The 12,327-nt window shown below is 34.4% G+C and overlaps 2 protein-coding genes across 2 annotated transcripts; one reads left to right on the top strand and one right to left on the bottom strand.

The window, feature by feature from the left end:
- Nucleotides 1,064-3,426, bottom strand: LOC104719136 (indole-3-pyruvate monooxygenase YUCCA2-like). Its single transcript, XM_010436994.2, has 4 exons — nucleotides 2,451-3,426; nucleotides 1,918-2,166; nucleotides 1,697-1,819; nucleotides 1,064-1,547 (listed from the first exon to the last, which is right to left on the bottom strand). Exons 1-4 carry the CDS (start codon nucleotides 3,126-3,128, stop codon nucleotides 1,350-1,352), a joined length of 1,248 nt encoding a protein of 415 aa, XP_010435296.1. The 5' UTR covers nucleotides 3,129-3,426; the 3' UTR covers nucleotides 1,064-1,349.
- On the top strand, nucleotides 7,767-9,815 carry LOC104720436. Its single transcript, XM_010438340.1, has 4 exons — nucleotides 7,767-8,303; nucleotides 8,394-8,864; nucleotides 8,919-9,452; nucleotides 9,528-9,815. The coding sequence occupies exons 1-4, from the start codon at nucleotides 7,767-7,769 to the stop codon at nucleotides 9,813-9,815; spliced, it is 1,830 nt and encodes a 609-aa protein (XP_010436642.1).

Raw genomic sequence — 12,327 nt, 5'->3', positions numbered from 1 at the left:
TTTAATTTATATTTGTGTTGGTTATGCAATTATAATTTAATATATAGATATATAGAAGATTTTTAACAAAATAAACTAATTTTTTCTAATATGAGAGCGTACGTGCAAAGGTTGAATTAAATATTTAAAAAACTTCACAATTTTGTTCATATAGCGGTGTCTCTTTAATAATGTAACCGATCACTAGCAGAATAACAAAACTTGTATAATTTTTTTTTAACATGTCAATATATTTATTTTAAAGTAAAGTAATTGTTGTTATTGGTCCCTATGTTCAACCAGAAAATAAGTATTGGTCCATAGCGAAGGGCCCAATCGAATCTTCTGCAAATAAGGAAAGGAAAGCATGCATTTCTTTCATATACTGTATGTACTCATCTTTTACAGCTTTTCTTTACGATGCTATGGTTCAAATCAGTTTGATATATGTACTCATGCATAGCCAAATCAACATTTGCTTCGAAACAAATTGATTTAACTGTCCCTTTTTGTAATGAGATTTGAAAAATTTATAGTTATTTGCGTGGTACCTATAATTTGTGGTCTTAGCGAAAAAAAATGGTACCTAATATACTATATAATATGCATTTTATGGCGTATTTCTAAAAAACTATAACATTATAAAAAGATAATTAAAAACTATATAAAATTATTATAATCTGTAGATGAAACAACATGATATTTAAATGTATAAGGAAACGAACAAAATTGTTTGTTCATATTGTCTTATATGAAAAAAATATATATATGCCATGCGCTGATTATTCAAAAACAAAAAGCCACAATATGGTTATTTAGTGCTATTGCTAAAACTCCTAGTTATATACCAATAATAAAAATATAATAAAATTTATATAAAAAAACTTCAAAATAAATTAAATGTCTATGAGAGCTCCCCACCCTCCACAACATCACCACCACCACCCACTAACATTAATCACATGAACTTTAAAACATGCACAATAACATAAAGCTGAATTTCTAATCTAAAGACTCAACCAAATTCCTCATGTCCTCCATTCAACTAATCAAGAAAAATGAGTAATTGAATAAAGGCTTCCATTACTTCAATTATCATATTTAAATATTTATCTTATTTACAGGAAAACTTAAAAAAGGCAAAACATACACAAAACCAACTAAATATATACAGAGGTGGACCCTGATCTAATCTTTTCTTCCTAAAATTCCAAAAATCTTTGACCTAACATTGATCTAACCCTGCTTTCTCACTCTCATATGTCACAATTAAAGAGTTAGGAGCCTTACATAAATGCACCACTACTACCTCTCTACTTTTTGTAGATAATCAAATTCATACTTTGCCAAATCGAAACCATAATCTCAGGTTAACAATGTTGAGGACGACCCAAGGTTAATAATTTTTGTTGAACATCAATATCCTCAGCGATCTTCTTGGCATCAATGGCTGCACCAAGCAACCCAAGCTTTGTGAAACCGACTGCATACAATCCGCTTTCGCCTTTCCAACCGTTAGGAAAGGGTTTACGCGGAAATCCATCTTTCTCACAAAACATGTTCATTCCCTAATACAAAAAAAAAAATATGGATATACAATTCAAAGTCAAAACCAAATTAATTCAACTATTGAAACGTAAAAATGGGTTGCGATGTGTCAATATCAAGGAATTAAGAATAATGAAGATGTAGACGCATCATCGCTCATGGTACACACCTTTAGCCACATGGGTACGTTGCTTTTGTAACCCGTAGCAAGTATAATGGCGTCAAAGTTATCCACTCTCCCATCAACAAACTCTGCCGAATGTTGCATTACCCGTTTCAACTCCGGATACACCTATAAAATCCAAAAAAAAAAAAAAAAAAAATCAGTATACCATAATCTCACGTTTGTGTGTAATTAATATGGTTTGAGAAAGACATAAGTTAATGAACCTTGATGTCTCCACTTCGGATTTTGGCAAGAGTACCAACATCCAAAACCGGAGTCTTTCCGCACTTGATCTTGCGTTCAAGAGGGCCTAGCTTTGGTCGAACTAGCCCTAACCGATCCGTGTCGCCAAGAACCAATCGTGACATATGTAGCAAAAACCGGTCCACCACTTGCACTGGAAACCACTTGAGAAGGCTCGTGGATATACCAAAAGTCGATAGACCCAGCATTTCTTGGGGTAATACGTGCACCTATAGCATTAGTCGAAAACTCGATTAGCCTTTTATAGAAGTACAAAATATCTAAATCATGTAATCACATGCATACCATCTTGGAAAGTAAAAGAATATAAAATGTAAACATTTGATTACTTGATATCAAAGAGACCAATAAAATTAATGTTAGTGTTAAACCCTAAAGACTGAAGAGTAACACATATTACGATCGAGCATTGCAAGAACTATACTAAACATCTATCATTCTTTTTAATCTTTCAAAATATATTAAAAGAGAAGAACGTTTATTTAATCCTCACCGTATCACGAACCACGAGAGAAGGATGAGCATTGAAGTTGCAAAGATCTAAACAAACTTCCATACCAGAGTTTCCACATCCCACGACCAAAACCTTTTTCTCTCTAAACATTTCACCGCTTTTATAAGAGCTTGTATGGAGGATTGGCCCAAAAAAGTCCACAATTCCATCAATCTCCGGCATCACCTCCTCAGCATTCTCCCCAGTCGCCACAACAAGCCACCGCGAAACATACTCAGTTTCCTCCTCCTTTTTTCCTCCAACAGTCCTCACCCTCCATAACCCACACCGCCTATCTAACTTCGCCTCTTCCACGGTCTGGTTAAATACTGGCTTTAGGCCAAAATGTTCCGCGTAGGACTCAAGATATTGAACAAACTGTGGCTTTGTAGGGTAAGTAGGGTAGCTTGAAGGGAAAGGCATCAAAGGAAGCTCACAGAAATGTTTAGGGAGATGAAGCCGGAGACGATCATATGTTTTCAGCTGCCATAATGATGCTATGCAACTGGAACGTTCTAGTATCAAACTAGAGACGCCTCTCGACTTCAAACAAGCCGCCGTGGCCAGTCCCGACGGTCCGGAACCGACAATGATTGGTCCAGGGATCAATATGCACCTTGATTCCTCCACGTATGGATCATGGACTCTCTTACCTAACGTTTCTGTTACAAACTCCATAGAACAGAGATAGAGATAGAGAGAGAAAAAGAGCAAAGAAAAAAGAGAGAAAGAGATCTCAAGTTATGCAAGAAGTGAAGTAGGAGACTGATCTTGGATTTTAGGTTTATAAACCCATGCGGTAAACAAAGATCATACTCTTTCTTGCGACTCGTGCATAATCATGTCCCGAGAATATTGGTGAAAAGAGAGAATGAGTTTCATTGATCTTATCTACAAAAAAGAATAAAGAAGAAAATAAACCAAATAGATAAGAAGATGATCGGATATTCCCTATAGATCAGGGTAAATCTACGGATGAAATATATATATATATATATATATATATATATATTTTTTTTTAAAAAAACTCGGAGATTTTGTAGTATTTGTTAAAAGAAAAAATCTCTCAAGAATTTCAAACAAAGATTTCGGATTTTGAAGAAGAGTTTTGCGGTTCTGAAACAAACACTTGGGGAAAGAGAAGCAAATCTATATAAGAGTTGAACTGAAAAAAAAAAGAGAGATGATATGGCGATAGACACATGACATAATTAGGGAGAGATGTATACATATTTATTTGTGGATACGTTAGTGGTATGGGCATGTTATTATATGTTTAATTTTCAAACAGTTAATATACTTTTATATCTATTATTATGGGCTATTAGGATTTGATAGCGAACCCTTAACTAACAATTATACTTTTCTTTCCTTTTTAGGTATCTCACTTTTATTTTATTTTTGATACTTTTTTTTTCATTATTATCAGAAGAGAGGAAATTTAGCCAACCGATTGATAAAAAAGCCCAAGTTAGAAAATATTTTAAAACAATCAACCCACTAAAGAATCCAACTTGAAGAAAGAAAAAAAAAAATAAGATAAAGACAAACTTATCATCTAGCTAGAGCTTCCAGGCTGTCTTTTAAGACATTCAACTAGTTGAGCATTGGTGTAATATTCTTCACCTGATCCAAGAGTTAGCTGATTGTGCAGTAAATGGTTAGATGATAATCGAACCGATCTAGTTGCGTTAAGAGCAAGGATTTTAGACGGATCAGAGTTAGGTATAAGGATCAAGAGAAACAAAGCCGGTAAACGAATTTCCCCTCCCTCACACAGTAAGGCATGACAAAGTATTGTGAGACATGATGGGAAAACATGAAACTAAAAGTGTTTTCGTGTGCCCCCACAAACGTTGGAGTATCTTTTGCTGATTTTGCATTGCTTGAGTGTCGTCTATAAAATCAAAGCTGCAATTAAGATGTTCCACAGCTCCTTCAAAGTTGCATTCCCTCTGGTGAGCATTTAAAGTTGCAAACCCCCTCTTAAGGATGACCAATACTTTTATTTGTCCTTTTAATTTATAACCTTACTATCAATTATTTTTGGCTAATAAAAATAAGCCCGTCAAAATTATAACTAACTTAACAAACATTTTTTATTCAACTGTCTATTTAAAAATAAAAATAATAATAAGTTTAAAGAAAAGTTAGTGAAACCAAGAGTAATAGTGTGAAACTACATATGAGCCACTTTGGTCTCTGACTGGAAAAAAACAAAATATATATACAAGGCAGAAAGGACATGGTATATTGATGACCGATGAACTTACCTTTTAAAAGATTTATGATCGGTCAAGGAACATATGTAAGTAAAAATCTATTTGTGGCCTTAGTTTTCATTATATATCATAAGTTCATTGTATGTAAGTAAAAATCTATTTGTGGCCTTAGTTTTCATTATATATTTGCAGGACACATCATATGATATGAACTACCAACTATCATTGATAATGGAGAAAAATAGAATATATGTTATCACTGTGCAGTCAACTTGGTGTACTTTGATTCCCAACTCTTACCACATCTCAGACTTGTGTTACTGTAATCAATTCAACGTTTGCTAGGATCACATGTCATGGTCACAGTTTATAGTACATTAATTACGATATTATTCAAATCCTATGAATCTATGATTATCACTTAGAATATATATATATATATATATATATATATATATATATATATATATATATATATATATATATATATATATATATATATATATATATATATATATATATATATATATATATATATATATATATATATATATATATATATATATATATATATATATATATATATATATATATATATATATATATATATATATATATATATATATATATATATATATATATATATATATATATATATATATATATATATATATATATATATATATATATATATATATATATATATATATATATATTCAATCACTGGTTATATATTTCGTTTGCATTTTCTTATTGGTGCAAACTCTTACCTCGGTAGAAGCAAGAATTCTTTGTTATTACTAAGTTAATCGTTTTTACATCATGTTTCTATATTTTACAATATTACGATTAGTAATTTATTTTGCTCACTTTTAAGAGTTTAATAAATTAACTGTCTGCATGTAATTATTCTCCGGCATTTGATGTTTGCCTCTAACGTATACAAACTTGAAATATGTAGTCACAAAAGCACATGAACTTAATTAAATTGTGTGCAAGTTAATAGTAGTTTGATATATGAACTTAATTATTTTGTGTGGAAGTTCAACTTGTTTGACCTAGACAATTCTTTGTATACGTGTGTAGCAGTGTAGGTTGGTTTATAACAAAATTGCATATGTTTGTATACCATGCCCATTGTCTTGTATAGACGAAACATAAGAAGAGCGTTGAATATTAGGCCGAGGAGTACTGTTGGAAGTTGTAGTATCTACTTTCCTGAAATAATAACTGAAATACTACTGTTAGTAGTGTTTCGCCTTGCTAGTAAAAGTTACCACTCGAATCAGATTTTTTGAAAGAAGATATCGAGAGAGAATCGGGATATGTAATACATGACTAATTCTACAATGTTAGTTCTCCATTAATGCTCGCTTTCTCCTCCATGCAGGTGTCTGACTTAACACCGCTGTGAAGTTCGAATAGGGAAGCCACATAATTCCTATAGTTCGCTTTCTCCTTTATTTTTCACTCCACAAAAATATGTATATAATATTCTATAGGAAGTTGGAATAGGGAGGCTAGTTTATATATTTGTATCTTTGGGAAATTTCTTTCAAATAGGTTAAACACCAAGAAGATATGTAATTGCATCACTAATCATGTTATCTTCATTTTAAAAATAACTATGAGGTTATGGGCCTAGTTCGGTAAATCTCCTCAGAATCGAGACAAGAGCAGGTTATAAGGTATCGTCTCAAGAACCACTAGAATGGGGGACCTCTAAGATTTTGCTCAAAATCTTTACCAGTTGAGTTTTTTACTCTTGATCACTATCGTGTTATCATTCATATTATTAACCAATCGAGTCTCTACCAAAATTCACATCTCACACATACTCAAATTACTATCACACTTGAATTGTATTGCCATTTGGGACCTAAGAGTCAGAGGACCATCTTTCCCAGTTACATTTATTAATGGTCCAAAGAGGTCCATATGAGTAAAGAGTAATTCCAATAGTCTGAAGATGCAACATTTGAACAAGTGGATGAACTACTTCAGAAGGACAGACACTAATACAAGAATAGAGTATCAAGTTATCTATGTCCGGAATTATAAAGCTTGAAGACTTACACATGATTAGAAGGCACGAGAAGCTTTTAGAAGGACAAAGAGCTTCATGTTTACAATAGGAATGTAAACATGAAGAAAGAGGGAAATTTCCTAAATCATAAAGAAAAAGGAAATTGTTCAATTCTTATTAGGATTAGATTAGGTAATTTACTAATTAAATAGTCAATACCTAGATCTATAAATAGGGGTGTTATGGGTAGATTGAGCTTTAGCACAAACAAGAGAAAGTTTATCTAGCTACTAAGTTTTAGTCTTTAAGAAAAAGAGCTAAGAACTTAGAGAGAGCAAGAGAGTTCTTTAAAAGAGTTTTGAGAGATTAGAAAATTGTTTAGAACAAACTTGTAAACAGATTTTCTATCAATCAAAGAGTGTTTAAAGAAATCATTATTTGAATTATTCAGATCATAAGTTCTCACACTTTCAATTGGTATCAGAGTGGGGCTTGTTCGGATTACTACAGGTGAGATTCTGTGGACAAGATGGAGAGCTACGGAGATATGATCAACAACAACAAGGTTCTCTTGGATGACGAAAACTATGGGTTTTAGAAGGCAAGGATTAAATCTCTCATCGGAGGTATTGATCGTCTTGCTTGGAAGACTGTTCTAGAAGAGTGGGAGAAACTGACGATCAAAGATGAATCAGGCAAGTGAATTCCTAAACCTGAGTCAGACTAGACCGATGAAGAACAAAAGAGATCAAAATTTAACTCAAGAGCTTTAAGTGCTATTCATTGTAGTGTTGGAAGAAAACAGTTCGAATTGATTCAAGGATGTGAAACTGCTAAAGAGGCATGGGATATCCTTCAAATTCATTATGAAGGTACAACAAAAGTACAGAGTTCGAGAAAAGATATGTTGGCCTCTAGATTTGAGAATCTAAAGATGGAGGAGCATGAATCAGTTTCAGACTTCAATCAAAATTGAGTGCTCCAGCTCAAGAAGCTCTAACTCTTGGGAAAACTTATAAGGATTAGAAGTTAGTCAAAAAGTTTTTAAGATGTCTTCCATCAAGATTCATGGGATACAAGATAGCCTTAAATGTCTCTCAAGACTTAGACAATCTCATTTATGGCGAAGTGGTCGATATGCTACAGGCACACGAGATGGAACTTAATGGAATTAAGAAACCAAAAGGAATAGCTCTAGCAGTTAGCAAAGACATAACTGACCAAGGAGAAGAAGATGTTGTGAGCCTGTTGGTAAGAAGATTTGATCGAGCTTTGAGAAGAATAGAACGAGGTCAAGATCCAAGGAAGAGCAACTCATTCAAAAAGACGAGTGAGGACAAAAAGGCTGATATGCAGTGTCATGAATGTAAGGAGTATGGTCATTTTATTCGAGAGTGTCGAACAATCAAGTTGCGAGATGCCAAGTGCACAATTTGCAAAGGTACTGGACACACACATGAAGAGTGTGTGAGTAATCCTAAAGCTAAGAAAGAGAAATCTATGATTAGCATTGAGGATGAATCAGACAGTGACTGCAACAGTGAAGAAGAGCTCATTAATTTAGTGGCTATGGTAGGATTCACTGAATTTGAGAATGGGGAAGAGGTAACTGATTCAGACTCATAAGGAGAAGAAGTTCTTGACATTGTTCAGAGTTACAAATAAGTGCGAAACACACTTATTACTCTTGGATAGGAAAATCAAGGGTTGGTAAAAGAAAAACTTCGTCTAGAAGAACTTGTTATGTCTCTGCAAGATGAATTGATAAATGAAAAAAAGATTGCTAAGGATTCGCTAGATTTGATGAAAGAGAAGTTGGTTTTATTGGCAAAAGCAGACAAGTTTGAAGAAGAGCTGATTAATGAAAAGAAAAGAACCGCAGAACTACAATCTGAATTAGATCAACAACATAGAAAGATTCATATGTTCGCAGGCACAAAGCAACTTGACAAGATTTTGAGCTATGGGAGAATAGAGAATACTCATAGACGATTAGGCTATAATGAGAACAAGGGAGCTAAATCACAGACAACTAAATTTGTGTTGGTTGAAGCATATCAATCTGAGAAGGAGACATCTACGGGATTTTCTAATGGATATTTGAGCTGTTATTTTTGTCAGAAAATTGATCACTTCAAACGATTTTGTTATAAGTATTTGCAGAAGGTCTGTACCTTTAAGCGCTAAGGAAGATTATTTTGGAATGGAGTTAAAAGACAGGTTTGGATGAAGAAAACTGATCTATATCATTTAGGGTCAACTGTAGCTTCTGGATCACGATTTAGATGCAATATGGCCATGATTACTGAAGAACAAGAAGATGCAGAGCCTTGGTTCTTTGATAGCGGTTGCTCAAGACATATGAATGGAACCAAGAGTAATCTACAGAACATTAAGAAATTGAAGGGAGGTACAGTAACATTTGGAGATGGAAGTCATGGGTTCATACAAGGCAAAGGTACAACATGTGATACAGAGCTTCCACAACTTGTAAATGTCTATCTAGTTCAAGGATTGCGTGCTAATCTGATAAGTATTAGTCAACTCTGTGACGAAGGATTATCAGTTTTATCCACAAAGGTCGATTGCAAAGCATTGGATGAATCATGTAATATCAAGTTATATGGTGTGAGATCTGGAAATAATTGTTACATGTGGGAGAAACAATCAATCAAATGCTACAATGCTCAATGTAGTATAGATCTCTGGCATCAACGACTTGGTCATATGAATACACGAAATCATACTACTCTTGTGAATAAAGAGATAATTTGAGGGGTACCCAAGCTTAAAAGTGAAGACAATGTGGTGTGTGGACCTTGTAATAAGGGAAAACAAGTCAAGATTCAGCACAAAAAGGTTCCAGATGTTCAATCAAAGTCATTTCTGGATTTGATTCACATGGATTTGATGGGACCAATGCAAGTGGAAAGCTTAGCTGGGAAGAAGTATGTGTTTGTACTAGTTGATGATTACTCCAGATACAATTGGGTTCGTTTTATCCGTGAGAAGTCAGATACGGTGGACAGTTTCAAGATCTTAGCTTTACAACTACTTAATGAACGTGGAGGCATCAAGAAAATTCAGAGTGATCATGGTGGAGAATTTCAAAATTAAGCTATGAAGGAGTTTTTTGAACAACATGGGATTGCACATCAGTTCTCAGCACCAAGAACCCCACAACAGAATGGAGTGGTAGAAAGAAAAAATAGAACTCTTCAAGAAATGGCAAGAGCAATGATTCATGGAAACCTTGTTCCTAAGAAATTCTGGGCTGAAGCTTTGAACATTGCATGTTATATAATTAACAGAGTCTATGCACGAAGAGATACAACCAAGACACCTTATGAGTTGTGGAAAGGCAAAACACCAAATCTGAGCTATTTCCATGTTTTTGGGTGCAAATGCTACATTTTAAATGACAAATATCATCTTGGTAAATTCGATTCCAGAAGTGATGAAGGCATGTTTTTGGGTTATGCAGAGAGTAGTACAACGTTTAGAGTGTACAATAGACGTATATGCTTAATCATGGAATCAATAAATGTGGTTTTGGATGACCAGTCTGTAGCTGTACGAGATGATGATTCATATAGTGATTCAGAACAAGTGAGTATCACTAAAGCACGCAATGAAGTTTCTGAGTTTGATATTCCTGTTACAAAACCAGAAAAAGTACAACAAGTTCATAAGAATCACTCTGCATCTGATGTCATTGGAGACTTGAATGGAAAAATGAAGACTAGAGGAATTCAGCTTGACTTTAAGAAGATGACAAGTTACTTTACAACTCTAGAAACAGTTTTCTATGAGTGTTTTGTGTCAATGATCGAACCCAGGGATCATATAGAAGCTGTTCAAGATGATTTTTGGATTATAGCCATGGAAGAAGAACTGGAACAGGTTGAGGGTAATGATGTTTGGGAACTGGTTCCTAGACCAATAGATGAGAATATCATTGGTACAAAGTGGATTTTCAAGAACAAAATTGATGAGAGTGGTGTTGTGGTTCGCAATTGATGTTCATATATTTTATCCTGTTTTCCCTTAACATATTCACATCTTTTGCATGATTTTTCATCACATTTGTCCATTAATGTATAGCCTTAGAACTGTTTATGCATTAGAGTAGGTTTTGCATTGCATTTGCATAGTTTCTTGCAAGAACAGGTGATTTTGGATCCTAAGGAGCATGGATGGAATGCTGAAGATGATTGAAGCTGTCAAGTGAAGAAAACAAGGGATTTAGAACTGAAGAATCAAGGTCCGGAAGTCCACTCGACCGCCCACTGAACCAGACACTCGACCGTGTGCGGAGAAAGACCTGACCAGATGGAAAAAGCAGAAGAAGATGGCCACTCGACCAGCACTCGACCGAGCACGTGGTCGAGTTGACCGAGCCGCCCTCCTATTTTGTCTTTTAGCATTTTTAGGGCTTCCCTTCCTTTTGATATTAAGCCTTGTACCCTGCAACTACCAAAGAAGAGAGAGAGAGACTTTTTAGAGTACAATATTCTAGACCTAGTATTTACCCTTTTGGGAATTATTTTACTTTTGCACTTTCTTCTCCTTAGATTCTCTAGCCACCTTTGAGAAAACTAAGAAATCTATGATACTTGTTGGTTCTGTAACTTTCTAAGTATTGAGTATTTGAGTTTGATTCCTTCTTCAATATTGTAGATCTCTTACTCATCTATCTAATAATGCAAGTTCCATTGATTTCTAGGTTTATGACTTTGTTCATCATGTTCTGTGATTGTGATTAGTGGGTTAGGATCTTGAGGATGGATTAGGATGGGTAAAAGCTATGGTTGTTTAGGTTGATCAAGCTTGTTTGTTGCATATCTCTTATGGCTTAGATAAGCTCTATGCTATCCTTATACTGAGAGGGCGAGGATAGATCTCAGGCTTCTTAACATCATACCAATGTTTAAGTTGCTGGATAAGGCTACGGCTAGAGATTATCATTGAGCATGCTAAAAGATTTGATGCTTTGTTTGATTTTTGACCATAATAATGTGGGTTTTAATGCCTCCTCTTATATGTAATAGCCAGTGAGAGTTGGGTCTAATAAGTATTTGAGCTTGAGTGTTATTGCCATGAGAATGGATTAACATGTTTTGGAAGATCATTGTCTAGAGATTAGCTCATTGATTGAGGTTTGTTGGTCAATCTAGAAAACCATAGTTTAAGCCCAGCCCATGAATCCATCCTCAGGACCTTTCTTTGTTTATTGATTTCCTAGTTCAAGTATTGTAGTTTGTTTACTGTTGCTCTGTTTCATTATTTGCTATGTTCCTTGCATCCGCTTACCAACTCGACCATCCACTTGATTGTGCCTCGATCGAGTGCCTGCTCGAGCTCGTCCAGAGTTCTTGTTTTGTTCTGCATTCACCTATTTAATTTCCTGTCTTGCATCAGTTTATCTTAGTAGCTTTTATATTCTACATTTCACAATCATCATTAGCTTGTTAGTGACAAACATCCTTTATATTTGGCTTGACTTAGATAAGTATTCACATCCTGATTGCTTTCATCACACTCATTTTGGTTTGACATCCTTTATGCTACAACTACATAAGGGTAATTGAAACACCTTGCATCCATCTCCATCATCAATCATCACACA

Source organism: Camelina sativa, chromosome 10 (assembly GCF_000633955.1).
Source record: "Camelina sativa cultivar DH55 chromosome 10, Cs, whole genome shotgun sequence".
Taxonomy (NCBI): domain Eukaryota; kingdom Viridiplantae; phylum Streptophyta; class Magnoliopsida; order Brassicales; family Brassicaceae; genus Camelina; species Camelina sativa.
This window is presented reverse-complemented; position numbering and strand designations above follow the sequence as displayed.